Here is a 24278-nt window from a genome sequence, read left to right as displayed (position 1 = left end):
TTCATGGAACACAGTGGCGCGTTTCAGTTGATGTGTTGGCCCCCCACTTCGCCAGATCCGAATCCAATCGAACACATCTGGGATGTAACTGACTAACTGACCATGGCGTCAGAGCTCTTCGCCCCTCTCCCCAGAATTTATGGAATTTGGTGACTGTTGACGTTAACTCCCTCCAGGGACCTACCAACGCTTCATTACTTCCATGCCACGACGTGTCGCATCTGTTATCCATTCGAGAGGTGGACATACTGCTACTAATAGGTAAGTTGTTGTAATGTTCTACCTGTTCAGTGTAAATGATAAGAGTAGCAATTCTGTGTATCGGGTTCAATAGCCGCTATGGAGTGTTAGTGATGTTCGTCTTTAGTGTTAATACGAGGGCTGTCCAAAAAGTAAGTTCGATCGGGCGCTAAATTGAAACCACAGTGAAAATCAGAAACATTTTATTTGAAAGGGTTAGCTACACTTTCCAGACACTTCTGTGCATAGTCTCCGCTCCGACTTAGATATTTGTCGGAGCGTTATACCAAATTTCCAGCACCATCGTCACAGAGGACAGCCGCCTGTGCTTTCAGATAATTCTCTACGGTGGTCTATAGCGCGTAACCTGCGCCCAAGTGTTGTCTTCGTATCCAGAATTTCATCATGTCAACAGGGATGACGATCAGGACGAGCCAATTAGGCATGTGTTGTGTGGGTGATCGAACACTTCCCATCGAAAAGGCTGCAGAGTGCGGCTGAGAACAGCCATGAAGAAGGAAGTGCGTGGCAGTTGTGTTAAGTGGGCTGCATTCATTAAGGCGAAGCCTCTCAGCTGACCCTTCTATTTTGCGGGAGACATCGTTGTTCTACGCACCTTTCCTCGCTCACAGTGCGCTCACAATGAAAAGAGTGTCTTGGTGCAACTGACGGTCATGCTAGAGACACTCCCCAACACGTCTGTGCAATCATCAAGGTTTCACTGTGGTGTCCATTTCGCGACCGATCGGAACTTACTTTCTGGACAACCCTCGTAGTAACAATATTTTAAAAATAATTTAGTCTCTCAACCAAAACATAATCAAAACATTTCGTTTTTTCCCCTGAGACAATGTCATTTTACCCTTTAGAGGGACCACTGGTCCAGAGCGACTTGTACCCACCTGGCGTCCACTCTAGCTGGTAGGAGTGGAAGTCCTTGTCGTAGCCCTGGCCGGCGGCGCTGTTCTGCGAAAAGCTGGCCGCCTGGTAGGCGTCCACGGGGTAGTAGGGTCCGAAGTGCAGCGTCGAGGCGACCTGCTCGGCGCCGATGTTGACGTTGTCCACCGTCAGCCCCAGGTTGCCGCGCGACTCCATCAGGTCGATCTCGCCCGACGCCGGCCACCCGCCGTACTTGTTGTTGCGCGGCAGCAGCCAGATGGCTGCAAAACAGAAAAGTGAGTGCCCGGGAATACTACTTTGTCTACTCGTCTCATCTGGCAAGAGGGCAGTCTACAGGCCTTCTGTTACATCTAACCTGACTGCCCAAGTAGGGTGAAGCTACGATATTTTGTAATGTACCAGATTAGTTTGCAACACAGAAATGAAGTACTTGATCCATAAGTTGTGGATGTGATAATGTTCACAGCTGCAGTTAATAACGTTGTCATTCTTAATTTTAATACACTGCCGAGAGAAAAATTAGTATTCCCACAGAGACGACGTGGATTTTCATCCGATGACAGCGTATGCCACCTGGAGGATGATACATGTACCGATAATGGTTCCACCGTCGTCCGCCAACACAGACCGCAGTGGCATAGCTACCAGAGTGTCATCTGTATCTACCCTTCAATATGGAATGCTCACAGGAAGGAGGCTCAGTGTGGTGCTAATGTGTGCAGCAGGTAGGTAACCATGCCACGGAAATGTGCTCCATGCAGCCAACTCAGCAAGTTCGAAAAGGATCGAATTTTGGGCTTTCCGATGGCGGGATGGTCCTTTCGGAGAACTGCCAGACAAGGTTGATTTGCTGCGTCAGTTGTGCAGCGATGCTGGTATCAGTGGTCCCGCGAACATTCCCACATCAGTAGACGAGATTTTGGACATCTAGGCAACTGAAACGACCGCCAGGATCGTCGTATTGCAACGGGGGCAGGAGCAGATCGTACAGCTACCAGAACACGGCTAAGAGGGAAGAAGCCCTGATAACTTGTACGACGAGGTACCCACTGTCATGCGATTCACAGATTATAGTGTAGATAAAAATGTAGATCGTCAGTCACAGAATTAGGAATGCGTACTAGTAAACAATTATGTTGCGAAACGACCATTCTGTGTAGCTTTAATTACTAAGAGGTCGGACGTTTGCCAAAACTCTTTATCCTCGATAATAACATTTGAAGTCAAAAACACCCTGAGGTTGTTTCATGGAAAACGTTAAGTTTTGCTTCACTGTAAAAGGTAAACATACATCATACTTTCCTGTGACTGACAGACATTTGTTCTTGTCGAAAAGCAACATGTTCCATAGTTAATAATACCTAAGACGGTAACATATTTCATAACCGGAGTGTAAAAAGCCTATAAAAACAATAAATGATAATAAACAGAGTATACTGCTCATCAACAGTGCAGTATTGTGCTGTAAATTAACTTTCTTTTAGATTGATAAGTTACACTTGCACAGTCTCTACATTTCCAGGCACATGTTAAACTTAACATGTGCCTGTCTGTTTCGCTTGCATACAGGTAAGTCCTCAAAACAAAGTTTTTAATATGGACTATAGACATCCTTCACGAGTAGTATGAATCTAACAGAATACTCTTTACTGCACGATCTGAAGGCTCTGACGGCGGTTCCTTTTGTTCTTCACGAACAGCTGTGGACATCGATCGAAGTATCGCACTGCCCTGAATAGCGAATGGCTTGCTGCCACTTGCTTACTTTACGCGCTTCGTTCGTGATCAAAGAACTGTCTACATGATGTTCACGAGCCCCTGTGGCCACAAAGATCCCCAGATCTCTTCCCAAAAGAAAGTGTATGGGATCAGTTCGGCATTCAGCTCCATCACAGTGCCAGTATCCAGGATATCAGAGATCGGTTACAACAGTTGTGGGCCAGCTTACCTCACGAGAGGATACAATGGCTTCAATGCACCATTCACAGTTGAATCAGTGCATAAATCCAGACCAGAGGGGCTGCTACGTCATACTGTCAGGTTGGCTCATACTGGGAAGTCGTCCGTAACGTTGACTCGATTTTCCTACCACGTGAATACATAAATGAAAGGATATGAAATACTCTGTCAACCTGTGAAGTTTCATTTTGTTTCCTCCTCCTGGGTGCTTCAATTTTTTTTTTGTATGGCATTGTACAATCCTGGAAATGGAAAAAAGAACACATTGACACCGGTGTGTCAGACCCACCATACTTGCTCCGGACACTGCGAGAGGGCTGTACAAGCAATGATCACACGCACGGCACAGCGGACACACCAGGAACCGCGGTGTTGGCCGTCGAATGGCGCTAGCTGCGCAGCATTTGTGCACCGCCGCCGTCAGTGTCAGCCAGTTTGCCGTGGCGTACGGAGCTCCATCGCAGTCTTTAACACTGGTAGCAAGCCGCGACAGCGTGGACGTGAACCGTATGTGCAGTTGACGGACTTTGAGCGAGGGCGTATAGTGGGCATGCGGGAGGCCGGGTGGACGTACCGCCGAATTGCTCAACACGTGGGGCGTGAGGTCTCCACAGTACATCGATGTTGTCGCCAGTGGTCGGCGGAAGGTGCACGTGCCCGTCGACCTGGGACCGGACCGCAGCGACGCACGGATGCACGCCAAGACCGTAGGATCCTACGCAGTGCCGTAGGGGACCGCAACGCCACTTCCCAGCAAATTAGGGACACTGTTGCTCCTGGGGTATCGGCGAGGACCATTCGCAACCGTCTCTATGAAGCTGGGCTACGGTCCCGCACACCGTTAGGCCATCTTACGCTCACGCCCCAACATCATGCAGTCCGCCTCCAGTAGTGTGGCGACAGGCGTGAATGGAGGGACGAATGGAGACGTGTCGTCTTCAGCGATGAGAGTCGCTTCTGCCTTGGTGCCAATGATGGTCGTATGCGTGTTTGGTGCCGTGCAGGTGAGCGCCACAATCAGGACTGCATATGACCGAGGCACACAGGGCCAACACCCGGCATCATGGTGTGGGGAGCGATCTCCTACACTGGCCGTACACCTCTTGTGATCGTCGAGGGGACACTGAATAGTGCACGGTACATCCAAACCGTCATCGAACCCATCGTTCTACCATTCCCAGACCGGCACGGGAAATGGCTGTTCCAACAGGACAATGCACGTCCGCATGTATCCCGTGCCACCCAATGTGCTCTAGAAGGTGTAAGTCAACTACCCTGGCCAGCAAGATCTCCGGATCTGTTCCTCATTGAGCATGTTTTCGACTGGATGAAGCGTTGTCTCACGCGGTCTGCACGTCCAGCACGAACGCTGGTCCAACTGAGGCGCCAGGTGGAAATGGCATGGCAAGCCGTTCCACAGGACTACATCCAGCATCTCTACGATCGTCTCCATGAGAGAATAGCAGCCTGCATTGCTGCGAAAGGTGGATATACACTGTACTAGTGCCGACATTGTGCATGCTCTGTTGCCTGTGTCTATGTGCCTGTGGTTCTGCCAGTGTGATCATGTGATGTATCTGACCCCAGGAATGTGTCAATAAAGTTTCCCCTTCCTGGGACAATGAATTACCGGTGCTCTTATTTCAATTTCCAGGAGTGTATATGTATAACAAGAGCGGTCCAAATATCGATCCCTGTGGAACACCTGCAGTGGTGCTTTGCGATTCTGCAGACGCTGCTTGCTCGTGTACATATGTATCCAGGGCGTGGTTATTCGGCTGCTGGGGAAAGCGGCGGCGAGCAGGCCTACTCACCGGGCCAGAGCCAGTCGCCAGAAGGCAACTTGGCGCGCACCTCGACGCGGCCGTAGCGGAAGCTGAAGGAGTTGACGGTGCGCACGCGTGCCGCCACCACCGGATTCAGGATGTTGCTAGCGGTGCCGGTGCGCGAGCAGCCGTAGAACGACGGGTTGGTGCACCTGCAACACCAACCGGCACTCCGCTTCAGACCAGTGGGCTTAGCACTCAACTGGAGAGATAATCCAAAGATGCTTTTTGCGTAGAAATCCGTGACGGTCTTTGGTGGAGCCGCCATATTGGAAAGTGACATTCATGGCTGGTTGTAATTTTGCTGTTTGTGACTTTAGAGTGATTATGTTTTGTTTTACAAAAATGGTGCTGTATACAAATGGACAACACGAAGTTGAATTCAGTTCGACAAGTAAGTTACACATGTTTTAAGGGGGGGTAGGACGTCAAACGGGCCGACTTGGAACAGGAGAGGCATCACAGGACATTTTAATTTCCAGTGTCTATACTTTTACAAATAAATTCATAAAACTTTGTCAGCATCACCAGGAAGGATTCAGGATGCACACTCATTCCAGTGGAAGTTCGAAAACATGACAAAATAATTTTTTTTGCATGTGAAAATTCATTATTTTTTCACCTACTAATGGCTGCATTTGTTGCTATAGGTACACTTTTCTTCATAAGTGTGAGAGATTCTTCGATGAATTTTGCACAGCATACATATCATACTTACAGGTGCAAGAAACTAGAATTTATTTAATTTATGAAAAACGAATGAGCTGTTGTATTTTAAGCTTCATGCTGAGAGAAAACACAAATTTTGTAGTTAATTACCTCAATTTTTACCACAGTTTTTAATAGATTTGGAAAATTCTAGAGTTTCATAGACCTTTACGTATGCTTGGTATGCTGTGGAAAATTCATCGAAGAATTTCTCTTATTTATGAAGAAAAGTGTACCTATAGCAACAAATGTTGCCATTAGTGAGTGAAAAAAATGATGAAATTTCACATTAAAAAATTATTTCGTTATGTTTTACAACTTCCACTGCTACGAGTGTGAATTTTGAATCCTTCCTGGTCATGCTGACAAAGTTTTATAAATTTATTTGTAAAACTATACACAGTGGAAATTGAAATGTCCTGTGGTGCCTCTCCTGCTCCAAGTCGGCTCGTTTGACGTCCTATCCCCCTTAATATATTGTGAAGGAAATTATGGTCGATAAACTACAAATATCTTTGAAGTCTTTTCAGATTTCGTCACCGGCGCCCAGAACTTCTAAGGGAATGGGTGTGCGCAGAACGAAGATAATACTACACTCAGTTGAAATTTAGCGAAATTTGCTACAATCATTTTACAAAAAAGCACCTACCTCTTTCGAGCAGGAACTGACACACAGCCACTAAAAGATGGTGCCATAAATAGTGTGTGTATTTGTCCTTTCGATTTGCAACCGAAAAAACTATTTATTGCTACTGGGTGTATTCATATTGGATACCTGCCACCGTGGTTGAGGTCGCTAATAGATGCCAATTTGGTGGCACTGATGAGACGATTGGAATTCTGGTGGTGGAAGAAATTTTCACTGCCAGCATTTGGCTGGCAAAGGGTAGGAGAGGTGGCAGCGTAGAGTTTCTGATCACCGGTTCTTGCGCCAACATCTTGAACTAAATTCCAGACCTCTCCACAGTGTCTCGTGAAGTGAGGGCATGTGACACTGTAGATGGTGATCCACCCATTGGCTAGTGACGTTGAGCTCGGTGGTCCCCTTGGTGATCTCCGAGACGAATATGCTATGTGCCGGCACTGGGTTTCACCCTCTCTCTTCTCTCTTCATTCCAACACGAACATCACACTACACTATACCCACCCACCCACCAACCCAACCACCCACACAGACACACACATCACAGACACCTACACTTAACAGATACACTTGCGCATACAACTCTCATACTTTGCAGAGGAAAGATACTTGCAGACGAGAAGGACAGGGAAAAGCCTTTCCAATTAGGCGGCTGAACCTGCCCTTCAGAGTCTCCCAGCTATTTGTGCCACACGACTTCACTTTACTTACTTTCATATCAGATTCAAAGCAAACACGAAGAAAGCAAATGGTGCTGCATCGTGCAACTATTGTTGTATGAGCAGCTCTTAGGAAAACCAATTAGATTTGCCAATGTTTAACATGTTGTACATACTTAGTGAATGATGACAAAATAATAAACATAAAATAGAATTTAATGTTTACATGTTACTAGTTGACAACTTCCTGCTTCCTTCCCAGAAATTCGTGTTTGTAAATTGTTTACAAAACAACCTCTTAAGTAATTTTAAAAACTTTAAATTGACTGCAATTCATACAAATGTTAAAGTTTTTTCCCCTGCAATTCATACAAATGTTAAAGTTTTTTCCCCCTATTTGTAGGTAGTTTTATACTTGGATGTTTTTAGTAGTTGTGCTGCCTAACGATGTGAACACGACTTCTGTTCGTTAGATGCAGACAGTAAAGTACACAGCTGTGTAAGGACAAAAGTAACTTTCCCACGATATCTCACTGCTTATACCCAAACCTCCAGATTTCAGGCACTCAGATAGGTACCAAAAGTTGTAGGTAGATAGAATATCAACCAAAACACAGATTTAGTTCGTGCTGTCGTCCAGTAGAAGATGCGTAAACGGTAATTAAAAGTGACACCAGAACTATGGAGTATAGGTAGAGCGCAACTGTGAGAAGTTAATGTGAAGATCTGAGGTAGTGATGGTAATTTTTTTTAGATTACGCGTGAAATAGTTATATGGGAGAACATTTTATTGCCATGTAAAAGGACTTTTCGGAGTATGTAGCAATCTTTTTCTGGCATTCTGCTTTCGCTTCGTTAGTTGAAACGTGTAGAGCACATTTGTATAGGTAGGTGTGTTGTTATCTATACAGATACGAACTAAATAGGGATTTTGGTTGATTATCGATACACAGCGTTTGGTACCGATCTGAATGCCTGACACCTGGAGTTTCAGGTGTACTAGGTGAAGCATACATATAAATAGCTGTTACAGTATAGTACCGTTTTTTTTTTCAAGTTTATCGGTCTTCTTACTGGGTTTATGCGGACGGCCACGAACTGCTCTCGTCTTCATCTCAGAGTAGCACTTGCAACATACGTCCTCAATTATTTGCTGGAAGTATTCCCTTATCCATCTTCCTCTACAGTTTTTGCCCTCTACAGCTCCCTTAGTACTTTGGAAGTCATCCCCTGATGCCTTAACACATGTCCTGTCATCCTGTCCATTCTCCTTGCCAGTGTTCTACAGATATTCCTTTCCTCTCCAAGTTTGTGCAGAACCTCCTCACTCCTTACCTTATCTGTCCACAAAATTTTCAACATTCGTCTATACTATCACATCTCAAATGCTTCGATTCTCTTCTATTCCAGTTTTCACTGCCATACAATGCTGTGCTCCAAACATACATTCTCAGAAATTTCTTCTTCAAATTGAGGCCTATATTTGATACTAGTAGACTTCTCTTGGTCAGGAAAGCCCTTTTTGCCATTGCTACTCTGCTATTGATATCTTCCTTGCTTCTTCCGTCATTGGTTCTTTTCTGCCTAGGTATCAGAATTCCTTAACGTCGTCTACTTCGTGACCATCAATCCTGGACCACCAAAACGGTCATGTTTGACAGTCTTCCTGCGTGCGTTGCGTTTCCTCTTCCGGCGAGAGGTGGCAGCACGTATTGTCGCCAGGATTTGTTTTATTCAGAAAACTACAAATAATTTTATAATGAAAAAAACAAAAAACTTTAATTTCATCATTTTCATCGTTCCGGCTCCCCTTAACAATCATTTTCTGAGCACTGCTGGTGAATTAATTAAAAATCTTGTTTTTACGGGGAATCGTATAATTCTCTTGGCAAATGCCTTTCCGAAATTGATGTGTGAAATACTCCTCTGTGATACTGAAGAGGGAGAGATTGAATCAATAATTAAATCACTGAAGACTAAGGACTCTCATAGATATGATGGAGTGCCTAGCAGAATATTGAAGTACTGTGCTGGACATATTAGTCCTGTACTTAGCCATATTTGTAATTTTTTCTTTAAGAACTGTCAGTTTGCCGAACGATTAAAGTATTCAATAGTAAAGCGGCCTTATAAAAAGGGAGAAACGGATAATGTAGACAATTTTAGACATAATTCTGTGCCATTAGTGTTTGCTAATGTTATTGAAAAGACTGTGAATTTAAGGATAATTGATTATTTTATTTTACATAATTTGCTATCAAATGTGCAGTCCCGTTTTGGAAGTGGTTTAACAACTGAAAATGCTACATTCTCTTTTCTGTGTGAGGTACTGGATGGATTAAACAAAAGGTTTCGAACGCTAGGTATATTTTATTTATTTTACTAAGGCTTTTGATTGTGTTGGTTACAAAATATTGCTCCAGAAGTTGGACCATTATGGAATATAGGGAGTAGCTCACAATTGGCTCACCTCTTACTTTAACAACAAATAGCAAAAGGTCATCCTTCACTGTGTTGAGAATGGCTACTACTCGGAAATATTTTATTGACTCCCATCTACACGAGGAAAAATGACCAACGTACTAAAATAAGAGAAATCAGATCCCGCACGGAAAGATTTAAGTGTTCATTTTTGTCACGTGCTCTTAGAGAGTAGAACGGTAGAGAATTTAGTGTAAAAGTTGTTCGAAGAGACCTCTACCAAGCGCTGAAGTGTGGATGTGGGTTTTGAGTAATCATGTAGATGGCTTGCATACACGACCGTGTAAGAGCCAAATGTGGTGCCTCCTAAGTAACTTTTAACTCTGACGTCCGGCATACGTGTTCAGTTGCTCCTTGCTCTGTTCATAGCCAACTTACTGAAGACGAATGTTGTCAGTTTACACCAACAGCACCATGCTCTTAATATTTTCTAGCCATATGTGGATAATTTTCTTCTGTTGTTAAAAAGACATAAAGATAATCTTTGGCTATAGTTCTGTATCAACGAGCTTCTAAGTCAAGTAAATACATTTACCTGGACACGGGTTCATTTTCACGGATGATACAGTGCAAGTTTTGTAAATGGCGATCAAACAGTTTCCGTTTGAGGGTGTTGTTGCAGCTTATAAGCAACGTAACGCGACCCACATGCGATTGTATAAGCACTGACATCCAGGTAAGGGAACAATGTGGCATTCGTTTCCTTCCAACGTGCGGCTGGTCAATGCGGAAACGTGAAATACGGCGACGTTATTACCAAATATTCAAGTGGCCACTGATACCAGCACCGTTGCGCAGCTGACGCAGCACGGCCAACTTGTGTGGCAGCTCTGTGAAAGGATCATCCTGCCACTCGGAAGGCCACAGTTTGACCCCTTTCTAACTCGCTCAGTTGGCTATAGGAAGCACGAGTGAGTCTCCGTGGCATGGTTGCCTGATTGCTTCACACTTTTGCACCACACTGCATCTTCTGGCTGCGAGCGTTCGTTATTAAAAGGGTAGACACAGAGGGTACCCTGGTAGATATGCCACTAAGCTATCTGTTGAAGTTTCCAAACAGGACCAACGTGCGGTTGTTCTTTTCTTTGCTGCTGAAGGACCGGTAGGAATCCATAGGAGAATGTATATGGAGCAGCATATCTATCGAAAACCACCGTTCTGGAATGGTGCGCGACTAGGTGTGCCACTACTGCATGATGACGCCTATCCCTGTATCGCAGATGTCGTAAAGAAGAAATTATGCCAACACAAGTGGGAGTGTTTCGAGCAGCCGCCCTATCGTCTTGATCTCTCCCTAAGCGGTTGTCGCGTCTTCAGTCTCTTAAAAAAGGCCTTTAAGGGTCGGCGACTCCTGTCGGAGGAGGAAGTGCAGCAGACAGTTACGGATTTCTTCACGCAGCAGGACACAGCGTACCAAAAGAGTACCGTGAACCTAGTGCGTCGGTGGGATTATTGCCTCAGCGCTCACGGCAATTTTTCCTGACTGACATACCGATTCTGGACTATACGGACATCGAACGTAAACTTTTTGAGCACTCCTTACAGTGTGCTCACCCCATATTTTTCCATTCTCGGGTCTCATAAATGATTTAATAACCGGTTACGACTTCTTAGAAAGTCATCATAGGCTATTCTGTTTGGAAAGAAAAACAAAAGGGGCGCCGTAATATTCTAAACGGAAAACTAAAAGTGGCTCTCGTACACAGCTATACGCCCTTGAATGCTGAAATCACGAAATGGAACTAAACCCCAGGTCCTATGGAATCCCTGTCACAATCCTTACCCAGATCACGGCTGATTTAGACCCTCTGTTAACTATAATCTATCGTAGATACCTCTAACAAAAAAACCATGCCCAGTTATTGGAAGAAAGGACAGGTCACGCAGGTCTCGAACAAGGGTAGAAGAAGTGATTCAAAAAACTACAGTTTAGTATCCTTATCATCCATTAGTTGTACACTCCTGGAAATTGAAATAAGAACACCAATGAATTCATTGTCCCAGGAAGGGGAAACTTTATTGACACATTCCTGGGGTCAGATACATCACATGATCACACTGACAGAACCACAGGCACATAGACACAGGCAACAGAGCATGCACAATGTCGGCACTAGTACAGTGTATATCCACCTTCCGCAGCAATGCAGGCTGCTATTCTCCCATGGAGACGATCGTAGAGATGCTGGATGTAGTCCCGTGAAACGGCTTGCCATGCCATTTCCACCTGGCGCCTCAGTTGGACCAGCGTTCGTGCTGGACGTGCAGACCGCGTGAGACAACGCTTCATCCAGTCCCAAACATGCTCAATGGGGGACAGATCCGGAGATCTTGCTGGCCAGGGTAGTTGACTTACACCTTCTAGAGCATGTTGGGTGGCACGGGATACATGCGGACGTGCATTGTCCTGTTGGAACAGCAAGTTCCCTTGCTGGTCTAGGAATGGTAGAACGATGTGTTCGATGACGGTTTGGATGTACCATGCGCTATTCAGTGTCCCCTCGACGATCACCAGAGCTGTACGGCCAGTGTAGGAGATCACTCCCCACACCATAATGCCGGGTGTTGGCCCAGTGTGCCTCAGTCGTATGCAATCCTGATTGTGGCGCTCACCTGCACGGCGCCAAACACGCATACGACCATCATTGGCACCAAGGCAGAAGCGACTCTCATCGCTGAAGACGACACGTCTCCATTCGTCCCTCCATTCACGCCTGTCGCGACACCACTGGAGGCGGGCTGCACGATGTTGGGGCGTGAGCGGAAGACGGCCTAACGGTGTGCGGGACCGTAGCCCAGCTTCATGGAGTCGGTTGCGAATGGTTCACGTCCACGCTGTCGCGGCATGCTACCAGTGTTAAAGACTGCGATGGAGCTCCGTATGCCACGGCAAACTCGCTGACACTGACGGCGGCGGTGCACAAATGCTGCGCAGCTGGCGCCATTCGACGGCCAACACCGCGGTTCCTGGTGTGTCCGCTGTGCCGTGCGTGTGATCATTGCTTGTACAGCCCTCTCGCAGTGTCCGGAACAAGTATGGTGGGTGTGACACACCGGTGTCAATGTGTTCTTTTTTCCATTTCCAGGAGTGTAGAATCTTAGAACAGATTATGAGCTCACACATAACGAGTTATCTCGAACAGAAGGAGCTCGTCCAGGATCCTGCATGGATTTCGAGAACATAGATAATGTAAAACCCAACTCGCACTTTCCTCATACGACGTACTGAAAGCCATGGATCGAGACAGTCAGGTGGGTACAGTATTTCACGATTTCCTAAAAGCATTTGACTCAGTACCCCGCCTCCGCTTAGTATGAAAAGTACGATCGTATGGGGTATCAGACGAAATAATTGACTGCATTGGGGATTCTTAGTAGTGAGAACGCAGCATGTTATCTTGGATGGAGAGGCAAGGCAGATGTAGAAGTAACTTCAGATGTGCCCCATGGAAGTGTGTTCGGACCCTTGCTCTTCATGTTCCGTATTAATTTCCTTGCGGAAAATATTAATAGTAACCTCAGCGTTTTTGCAGATGGCGTAGTTATGTACATAGAAGTAGAATCTGAACGAAGCTGTAGAAATATTCAGTCAGACCTTGATAAGATTTCAAAATGGCGCTATGATTGGCAGATTGCTTTAAATAATCAAAAAAATAAAATTGTACGCTTAACAAAACGAAAAAAATGTATTCTATCAATACAATGTTAGTGGGTGACAGCTGGATTCTGAAAACTCATACAAATACTTAGGTGTAACACTTAGAAGGGACATGAAGTGGGAGGATCACGTAGGTTCAGTCGTGGGTAAAGCAGGTTGCAGACTTTGGTTTATTGGAAGAATACTAGGAAAATGAAATCAGTCTACAAAGGAGATTGCTTTCAAATCTCTCGTGCGACTTATCCTGGGATATCGGTTCTGTACCAGATAGGACTTCGAGGGGACATCGACCGGGTACAGAGAAGGGCAGCGCGAATGCTGACAGGTTTCTTTGACACTCGGGGAGAGTGTCACTGAGGTGTTGAATGAACTGATCTGGCAGATTCTTAAAAAAGGGTTCAAATGGCTCTGAGCACTATAGGACTTAACTTCTGAGGTCATCGGTCCCCTAGAACTTAGAACTACACTACTGGAAATGGAAAAAAGAACACATTGACACCGATGTGTCAGACCCACCATACTTGCTCCGGACACTGCGAGAGGGCTGTACAAGCAATGATCACACGCACGGCACAGCGGACACACCAGGAACCGCGGTGTTGGCCATCGAATGGCGCTAGCTGCGCAGCATTTGTGCACCGCCGCCGTCAGTGTCAGCCAGTTTGCCGTGGCATACGGAGCTCCATCGCAGTCTTTAACACTGGTAGCAAGCCGCGACAGCGTGGACGTGAACCGTACGTGCAGTTGATGGACTTTGAGCGAGGGCGTATAGTGGGCATGCGGGAGGCCGGGTGGACGTACCGCCGAATTGCTCAACACGTGGGGCGTGAGGTCTCCACAGTACATCGATGTTGTCGCCGGTGGTCGGCGGAAGGTGCACGTGCCCGTTGACCTGGGACCGGACCGCAGCGACGCACGGATGCACGCCAAGACCGTAGGATCCTACGCAGTGCCGTAGGGGACCGCACCGCCACTTCCCAGCAAATTAGGGACACTGCTGCTCCTGGGGTATCGGCGAGGACCATTCGCAACCGTCTCTATGAAGCTGGGCTACGGTCCCGCACACCGTTAGGCCATCTTACGCTCACGCCCCAACATCGTGCAGCCCGCCTCCAGTGGTGTCGCGACAGGCGTGAATGGAGGGACGAATGGAGACGTGTCGTCTTCAGCGATGAGAGTCGCTTCTGCCTTGGTGCCAATGATGGTCGTATGCGTGTTTGGCGCCGTGCAGGTGTGCGCCACAATCAGGACTGCATACGACCGAGGCACACATGGCCAACACCCGGCATCATGGTGTGGGGAGCGATCTCCTACACTGGCCGTACACCTCTGGTGATCGTCGAGGGGACACTGAATAGTGCACGGTACATCCAAACCGTCATCGAACCCATCGTTCTACCATTCCTAGACCGGTAAGAGAACTTGCTGTTCCAACAAGATAATGCACGTCCGCATGTATCCCGTGCCACCCAACGTGCTCTAGAAGGTGTAAGTCAACTACCCTGGCCAGCAAGATCTCCGGATCTGTCCCCCATTGAGCATGTTTGGAACTGGATGAAGCGTCGTCTCACGCGGTCTGCACGTCCAGCACGAACGCTGGTCCAACTGAGGCGCCAGGTGGAAATGGCATGGCAAGCCGTTCCACAGGACTACATCCAGCATCTCTACGATCGTCTCCATGGGAGAATAGCAGCCTGCATTGCTGCGAAAGTTGGATATACACTGTACTAGTGCCGACATTGTGCATGCTCTGTTGCCTGTGTCTATGTTCCTGTGGTTCTGTCAGTGTGATCATGTGATGTATCTGACCCCAGGAATGTGTCAATAAAGTTTCCCCTTCCTGGGACAATGAATTCACGGTGTTCTTGTTTCAATTTCCAGGAGTGTATTTAAACCTAACTAAATTAAGGACATCACACACATCCATGCACGAGGCAGGATTCGAACCAGCGACCGTTGCAGTCACGCTTTTCCAGACTGTAGCGCCTAGAACCGCTCGTCCATTAAGGCCGGCTGCAGATTCTTAAAGATAGACGGAAACTATCCAGAGAAAACCTACTTCCAAAATTTCTAGAACTGACTTTGAATGATGATTCCAAGAATATATAACCCCCTATGTATCGTTCACACAGAGATCTTGAAGATAAGGTAGAATAATTACAGCAAGCACAGAGGCATTTAAACAATGATTTCTCTCGCGCTCCATACGATAATGAAACGGAAAAATGCCCTAATATCTGGTATAGTGGGATGCAGCCTCTGCCATCCACTTCACAGCGGTTCGCAGAATATGGATGTAGATGTAGATGTAGATCGTCTGCGATATAGATAAGGAAGTAATTCAGTCAGATACTGTTTCTTCCACGAATGAATAATAAACATCTGTATCTCCGCATGTACAACTATCACATTGTGGAAGGTAAGTTTCGTTGATGAGACCAGGAAGAATGTATATTTAGCTGTTTCTTGAAATAATTTGTGCTGTAACGGTAGCAAGGTCATATCTTTTGTAGTAGTACGTGTCGATTTAATTCTTATACTACGTCACTATTAAATTACTTGGTGAGGTGTTGTCTGTCCTAGACCATTTTCAGGTTAAGGTATTCTGATAACATTCTAGGGAAGTCACCTCATGGCACTGTGTTCAGCTACAAGGTGTCGACATTTACACTTGGTAATTTTGAGAGTGTCTACACACTGTTTGATGTCCAGGTACGCAAGCTATGCACATTAATTTCACATTGCGCCGATTTTCTGTACTGTGTGGTCCTGCAATTACAATACTGACTATTGGTTCATCAACATTCATGTAACATTCAATAAAGCAGGGCTTCGTCAATGTAAAAGCTCTCCGGAGTCTGAGTCTGTGTGGGTGCCCACCGTCGTAAACGGATAATTTGTCAAACGTTACGTAGACACAGTTACACGGCCGTTAGCGTTTCGGCGCATACTCACTCGTCGGCAGGCGAGCCGCCGTTGAGGTCTATGGTACCGCTGGACAGGAAGGCCTCTCCGTATTGGTCAGAGGTCAGGGTGGGGCGGATGTTGAGGTAGCCGTCCCTGGCGAAGCTGTTGGACCGGTTGTTCACGTAGATCTGGAACTCCCAGTTCTGCAACAACGGACAAGTTGAGTCAGAAAATAACCCAGATTTTTCAAAATTTCAAAGAATCTTTAAAACTGAAAACCTAAACAAGTCAGGACGAAGAACACACATTCTCTGTCTCTCTCTCTCTCTCTCTCTCTCTCTCTCTCTCTCTCTCTCTCTCTCTCTTTCCCCCTCCCCCCTACCCTTCCTTACAAATGCCCACAAAATTGACCTTAAAAAAAAAACTTCATGCAGAGCTCCAACGTTTATCTCGTAAATAATGATCGATGTTTATATCACTGCCTAACGTAATTTCACACGTCAATTTTGCATTGTAAATAGATGTTATTTTTGCAATAATGCATATAATATTAATTGATACACAATTACTATCACCAATGTGCACTTTACGTGTTAGACGAAGAAACTCTCCGACCCAACAGAAATTCTTTGAACACAACTTTCGGCATGCCCTTTGGTTTATTTACATTTTGTGAACCATTCCCTCCCGTCGGAGGTTCGAGTCCTCCCTCGGACATGGGTGTATGTGTTTGTCCTTAGGATAATTTAGGTTAATTAGTGTGTAAGGTTAGGGACTGATGACCTTAACAGTTAAGTCCCGTAAGATTACATACACATTTGAACATTTTTCCTGCCGAAGAGAAATCTACTAGTATCAAAAACAGACCTTAATTTGAGGTTGAAATTTCTGAGAACGTACGTTTGGAGCACGGCATTGTATGGTAGTGAAACATGGACTATGGGAAAACCGGAAAAGAAAGAACCGAAGCATTTCAGACTTGGTACTACAGACGAATGTTGAAAATTTGATAGACTGATAAAGTAAGGAATGATCAGGACTACACACAGTGTTTTATAACTTAAGAAGGAGTCGAGCCACTCACATATGCTCGCACCTTCGTTAACAGCTTAGAATGGGGCACCGTGTCGACACCTTCCGAAAATCTATGATCGGAGAGGAAAGGAATATATGGAGAACACTGACGAGGAGAAGGGACAGGATGATGGGACATCTGTTAAGAGGTCAGGGAATAACTTTACGGTAGGAGTACTGGAGGGTGCTGTAGAGGGCAAAAACTGTAGAGGAAGACAAAGACTGGAATACATCCAGCAAATAACTGATGGGTGTAGGTCGCAAGTGCTACTCTGAGGCGTGAATGGAGGGACGAATGGAGACGTGTCGTCTTCAGCGATGAGAGTCGCTTCTGCCTTGGTGCCAATGATGGTCGTATGCGTGTTTGGCGCCGTGCAGGTGAGCGCCACAATCAGGACTGCATACGACCGAGGCACACAGGGCTAAAACCCGGCATCATGGTGTGGGGAGCGATCTCCTACACTGGTCGTACACCTCTGGTGATCGTCGAGGGGACACTGAATAGTGCACGGTACATCCAAACCGTCATCGAACCCATCGTTCTACCATTCCTAGACCGGCAAGGGAACTTGCTGTTCCAACAGGACAATGCACGTCCGCATGTATCCCGTGCCACCCAACGTGCTCTAGAAGGTGTAAGTCAACTACCCAGGCCAGCAAGATCTCCGGATCTGTCCCCCATTGAGCATGTTTTGGACTGGATGAAGCGTCGTCTCATGCGGTCTGCACGTCCAGCATGAACGCTGGTCCAACTGAGGCGCCAGGTGGAAATGGCATGGCAAGCCGTTCCACAGGACTACATCCAGCATCTCTACGATCGTCTCCATGGGAGAATAGCAGCCTGCATTGCTGCGAAAGGTGGATATACACTGTACTAGTGCCGACATTGTGCATGCTCTGTTGCCTGTGTCTATGTGCCTGTGGTTCTGTCAGTGTGATCATGTGATGTATCTGACCCCAGGAATGTGTCAATAAAGTTTCCCCTTCCTGGGACAATGAATTCACGGTGTTCTTATTTCAATTTCCAGGAGTGTATATTTGACAAAAATCTTTGACGTAGCGCTAGAAGGGGTATTACACTGTCATCATATTTTTCGTCAAAGTTCAAGATGGCTGACAACAACAACTTGTTATTAACCGCAGCAGTTGCATGTACCACAACTGCACTGTGTGCTTATGTGGAAGAGAAGCTGCGGGGGGGGGCGGGGGGGGGGGGGGGGGGGGGGGGGGGGGAGGAAACGTACCTAGGTGAAGCCGTGGGTTTTACGACGACACGATAAAAGCAATCGACAAAACTTGTTACGTGAGCTTATAGTGGAGGACATCAAGTCGTACATCAATTATTTAAGAATGGATGAGCATACATTACCGTATGTGCTCAATGAAGTGTATCCTCAGGTCAAAAAGCACAATATTCACTTAAGGCTCACTGTGACACTTCGATTCCTTGCTACAGGAAAGGGTTAGGTTAGGTCAGGTCTCCAATCTTCGTAATCTATTTTTGTATTCGGCGTGCCTCACGTTGTAAAGCGCCTTATCAGCTTCATACATCTCTATTAATTTTGTAATTGTCGGCACACACCAATTGTACTCACCTGCAATGTTTATAAAAACACTATAGACGACAGAATGCAGCGATGCTAGCGCTCCATGTGGTACTGTAACATGTCGCATCGCAGTGAACAGAACACAAGCGACTTCTTTGATCAAATCACAGCGAGGCCCTAGATTTGATCAAATATTGGACGACATTTGACAAAGTTCCCTATTACACCATCAAATATCTTTGACAGAGATATTGGACAAAGATATTTGACAAAGAAATTTGATAGCCTAAACGACGAACTTGCGCATCGCTGGATGATTTGGTGTATTGATGATGACGTGGCCCTTGTTCCCTCTGCTCCCCCCCCCCCCCCCCCCCCAAAACGACTATCTATATGCCTCCGAATGAGCCCTAATCCCTCCTCATGAACCATGGACCTTGCCGTTCATGGGGAGGATTGCGTGCCTCAGTGATACAGATGGCCGTACGGATTGGCTGATCTGGCCTTGTAACATTAACCAAAAAAGCCTAGCTGTGCTGGTACTGCGAACGGCTGAAAGCAAGGGGAAACTACAGCCATAATTTTTCCCAAGGACATGCAGCTTTACTGTGTGGTTAAATGATGATGGCGTCCTCTTGGGTAAAATATTCCGGAGGTAAAATAGTCACCCATTCGGATCTCCAGGCGGGGACTACTCAGGAGGACATCGTTATCAGGAGAAAGAAAGCAGGCGTTCTATGGATCGGAGCGTAGAATGTCAGATCCCTTAATCGTGCAAGTAGGTTAGAAAATTTGAAAAGGGAGATGGATAGCCTAATAAAATCAGGTGATGCTAAGGGAATTAGATTAGGAAATGAAACACTTCAAGTACTAGATGAGTGCTACTATTTGGGGAGCAAAATAACTTATGATTGTCGAAGTAGAGAGCATATAAAATGTAGACTAGCAATGGCAAGAAAAGCGTTTCTGAAGAAGAGAAATTTGTGAACATCGAGTATAGATTTAAGTGTCAGGAAGTCGTTTCTGAAAGTATTTGTATGGAGTGTAGCCATGTATGGAAGTGAAACATGGACGATAAATAGTTTAGACAAGAAGAGAAGAGAAGCTTTTTAAATGTGGTGCTACAAAAGAATACTGAAGATTAGATGGGTAGACCACGTAACTAATGAGGAAGTATTGAATAGAATCGGGGAGAAGTTTGTGGCACAACTTGACTAGAAGAAGGGATCGGTTAGTAGGACATGTTCTGAGGCATCAAGGGATCACCAATTTAGTGATGGAGGGAAGCGTGGAGGGTAAAAATCGTAGAGGGAGACCAAGAGATGAATACACGCAGCAGATTCAGAAGAATGTTGGTTTCAGTAGTTACTCTGAGATGAAGAAACGTGCACAAGATTGAGTAGCATGTAGAGATGCATCAAACCAGTCTCTAGACTAAAGACCACAACACATGAGCCATAAATTCTCGTATTTTATCTTCGTGGTGCTCACGCGAAATGCATGTTGGCGGCAGCAAAATCGTTCGGTAGTCGGCTTCTAATGGCGGTTCTCTAAATTTCCTCGATAGTATTTCTCGAAAAGAACGTCGCCATCTCTCCAGGGATTCCCATTTGAGTTCCCGAAGCATCTCCGTAAAGCTTACGCGTTGTGCGAATCCACCGGTAACGAATATGGCAGGCCGCCTTTGAGTTGCTTCGATATCTTGCTTCTGTCCGACCTGGTACGGATCCCAAACACTGGAACAGTACTCAAGTGTAGGTCGCACCAGCATCCTACATGCTATCTGCTTTACAGATGAACCACGTTCTCCTAAAATTCTTTCAATAGGCCGAAGTCGACCACTCGCCGACCCTGCCACAGTTCTCACATGCTTTTTCCATTTCACATCGCTTTGCTTACTGACCTTACGACTTATCTTAGAAGAAAGATTAAGAAAAGGCAAACCTACGTTTCTAGCATTTGTAGACTTAGAGAAAGCTTTTGACAATGTTGACTGGAATACTCTCTTTCAAATTCTGAAGGTGGCAGGAGTAATATACAGGGAGCGAAAGACTATTTACAATTTGTACAGAAACCAGATGGCAGTCATAAGAGTGGAGGGGCATGAAAGGGAAGCAGTGGTTGGGAAGGGAGTGAGACAGGGTTGTAGCCTCTCCCCGATGTTATTCAATCTGTATATTGAGCAAGCAGTAAAGGAAACAAAAGAAAAATTTGGAGTAGGTATTAAAATTCATGGAGAAGAAGTAAAAACTCTGAGGTTCGCCGATGACATTGTAATTCTGTCAGAGACGGCAAAGGACTTGGAAGAGCAGTTGAAGGGAATGGACAGTGTCTTGAAAGGAGGATATAAGATGAACATCAACAAAAGCAAAACGAGGATAATGGAATGCAGTCAAATTAAATCGGGTGATGCTGAGGGAATTAGATTAGGAAATGAGACACTTAAAGTAGTAAAGGAGTTTTGCTATTTAGGAAGTAAAATAACTGATGATGGTCGAAGTAGAGAGGATATAAAATGTAGACTGGCAATGGCAAGGAAAGCGTTTCTGAAGAAGAGAAAGTTGTTAACATCGAATGTAGATTTATGTATCAGGAAGTCGTTCTGAAAGTATTTGTTTGGAGTGTAGCCATGTATGGAAGTGAAACATGGACGATAACTGGTTTGTACAAGAAGAGAATAGAAGCTTTCGAAATGTGGTGCTACAGCAGAATGCTGAAGATTAGATGCGTAGATCACGTAACTAATGAGGAGGTAGTGAATGAGATTGGGGAGAAGAGAAGTTTGTGATACAACTTGTCTAGAAGAAGGGATCGGTTGGTAGGACATATTTTGAGGCATCAAGGGATCACAGATTTAGCACTGGAGGGCAGCGTGGAGGGTAAAAATCGTAAAGGGAGACCAAGAGATGAATACACTAACCAGATTCTGAAGGACGTAGGTTGTAGCAGGTACTGGGAGATGAAGAAGCTTGCACAGGGTAGAGTAGCATGGAGAGCTGCATAAAACCAATCTCAGGACTGAAGACAACAACAACAACAATCGCTTTGCAACGTTACACCCAGATATTCAAACAACTTGACTGTGTCAAGCAAGACACTAGTAATACTGTATCCGAATTTTACAGGTTTTGCTCTTCCTATTTATCCACATCATCTTACGTTTTTCCACATTTAGAACTAAGTCGTCATGTATCTTTCTACAGTCACTCAACGACAACATCTTAGCCGCGCGTTCTGAGGCGCCTTGTCACAGTCCCCCCCCTCCCTCCCTCCACATCGGAGCTCCGAGTCCTCCCTCGGACATGGGTGTCTGTGCTGGCCTTAGCGTAAGTTAGTTTAAGTTAGAGTAAGTAGCGTGTAAGCTTAGGGACCGATGACCTCAGCAGTTTGGTCCCCTAGGACTTATCACAAATTAATTAAATTAAACAACATCTTAGCGCCCACTTCAGTGTCATAAGCAAATAACTGCAGATTGTTGCCCACCCTGTCCGCCAACAGCGCTGCTATCACACTTTTCTGGGACACCTCTGACGGTACCCTTGTCTCTGATGAACATTCGCCGTCGAGGACAACGCACAGTGTTTTATAACTTAAGAAGTAGTCGAGCCACTCAAATATGTGAGAACGTATTCCATATGCTCGTACCTTCGTTAACAGCTTACAATGGGGCACCGTGTCCAACGCCTTCCGAAAATCTAGAAATACGCAAATCTGCCTGGTCCCCTTCATCCATAGCTCTCAGTGTATCGTGTGAGAAAAGGGCAAGCTGAGTTTCTCACGAGCGATGCTTTCTAAAACCATGCTCATTCGTGGACATACGGTTTCCAGTCTGAAGAAAGTTTATTGTATTGGAAGTAAGAATATGATTGCAGCAAACCGAAGTTGCGCATATTGATCAGTAATTTTGCGGTTCCCTTCTTCTGGAGTCACTTTCTGCTGGGCAAGAGATTCACGATAAATACAGATCAGGTGAGGGGCTAATGCCATAGGGTACTCTTTGTAAAACCGAATTTTGACTCCATCCGGATCTGGTGATTTATTTGTCTTCAAAACTATTAGTTGTTTCTCTACGACAGGGATGCTTACTACGGGAAGCTGTCCGATGGTCAAATGACGGTATGTTCGTACGATTATCTTGTGTGAACGATTCTACAGATACATCTACATATATACTTCTCTAGCCACCAAGCTGTGTGTGGCGGAGGACAATTCGCGCCTAAATCATATTTCCCTCCCCCCCCTCTGTTCCACTCGCGGATCACGCGAGGGAGAAACGACTATCTGAACGCCTCAGTGCGAACTCTTATTTCCCTTATCCTTGGTGACGACTGCGAGATTTGAAAGTTGGTGATAATAATATATGCTCTACATCCTCGGTGAAGATCGGATTTCGGAATTTAGTGAGCAGCCCCTTCTGTGTAGCACGAAGTCTGTCTGCACGTGTGTCCCACTTCAAACTTTCTATGAAATTTGAAACGTTCTCGCGATGGCTAAATGCACCAGTCACGAATCTTGCCGCTCTTCTTTAGACCTTCTGAACCTCTTGAATCAGACCCAACTGGCAACGGTCCGATACAGACGAACAATACTCCAAGACTGGACGGACTAACGCATTGAAAGCTATTTCCTTTGCTGAAGGACTGCATCGCTTCAGCATTCTACCAGTAAACCGCAATCTAGAGTTCGTCTTATCCATTACTTGTGTAACCTGATCTTTCCCCTTGAGATCATTTCGAATAGTCACACCCAGGTACTTGACGGACGTTACCGCTTTCAAAGACTGGGCTTTTATTTTGTACTCGTACATTAATGGGGATTTTCGCCTTGTTATACGCAATAGGTTACACTTACTAATATTGAGAGATAACTGCCGGTCATTACACCACGCATTTATTTTCTGCAAATCCTCATTGATTTGACCACGACTTCCCTGTAGACTACAGCATCAACGGCAACTAGTCTCAGGCCGCTGTCGATACCATCAACCAGATCGTTTATGTAAATCGTAAAAAGCAGAAGGCCTATTACGCTGCCCTGGGGCACACCTGAAGTTACGCTTGTTTCTGCTGTATTCACCCGTTGAGGACGACATACTGCTCCCTGACTGTTAGAAAACTGTCTATACAACCACATATGTCATCGGATAGACCGCAAGCGCGCACTTTTTTTTTAGCGAGCGACAGTGCGGAACTGAGTCGAACGACGATTTCTTAAATGTTAAATTTAAAACGCCGGCTTTGCTATCTTCAACTGTCGCAGCAGACTTTTGAAGAAGCGACGGAATGGAAGCCTTAGACATGGTTCATGACCTCCGTAAAGAATTTCCCTCAGTTCCACACGAATATTCCTTAACTAAGGTAGGTCTTAAGTGTATCAAATAAAATTCGTGGCTGCAGTGAGGACTTATTAGGAAGGGAGGACGGAGCGCGTTATTTCGGAAAGAAGTAAGTTTGGGCTTGCTCCAGGGTACTGTGTTGGGATCCTTAACGGGGATATGTTGTATAAGGGGCGATCAAAAAGGTCCCGTTCGAAGGCGGTACGTTCTCCAGAATCGGCATGCCAATCAGGCAAAATCGCTGTGAAGCATTGAGGCAACCATGTCACCGATGCACAAAGTTTAACATTCCCGTTTTGAAAACAGCGTGTCGTACAGCGTGAAGAAATCCCTAATTGCCT

General features: G+C 45.7%; 1 protein-coding gene across 1 annotated transcript in view; it reads right to left on the bottom strand.

Annotated features, from left to right (window-relative positions):
- The window catches only part of LOC126355134 (beta-1,3-glucan-binding protein-like), a 51672-nt gene that overhangs the window by 19180 nt on the left and 8214 nt on the right, over window positions 1-24278 (bottom strand). The window contains exons 2-4 of the mRNA XM_050005317.1: window positions 16030-16184; window positions 4914-5077; window positions 1143-1400 (exon numbers count right to left, since the gene is read on the bottom strand). Coding sequence (XP_049861274.1) covers window positions 1143-1400; window positions 4914-5077; window positions 16030-16184 — 577 coding nt within the window. The remainder of the gene's footprint in view (window positions 1-1142; window positions 1401-4913; window positions 5078-16029; window positions 16185-24278) is intronic.

The sequence above is a fragment of the Schistocerca gregaria genome, chromosome 3 (assembly GCF_023897955.1).
Source record: "Schistocerca gregaria isolate iqSchGreg1 chromosome 3, iqSchGreg1.2, whole genome shotgun sequence".
In the NCBI taxonomy this organism is placed as follows: domain Eukaryota; kingdom Metazoa; phylum Arthropoda; class Insecta; order Orthoptera; family Acrididae; genus Schistocerca; species Schistocerca gregaria.
Note: the sequence above shows the minus strand (reverse complement) of the source record. Positions and strands in the feature narration are given on the sequence as shown.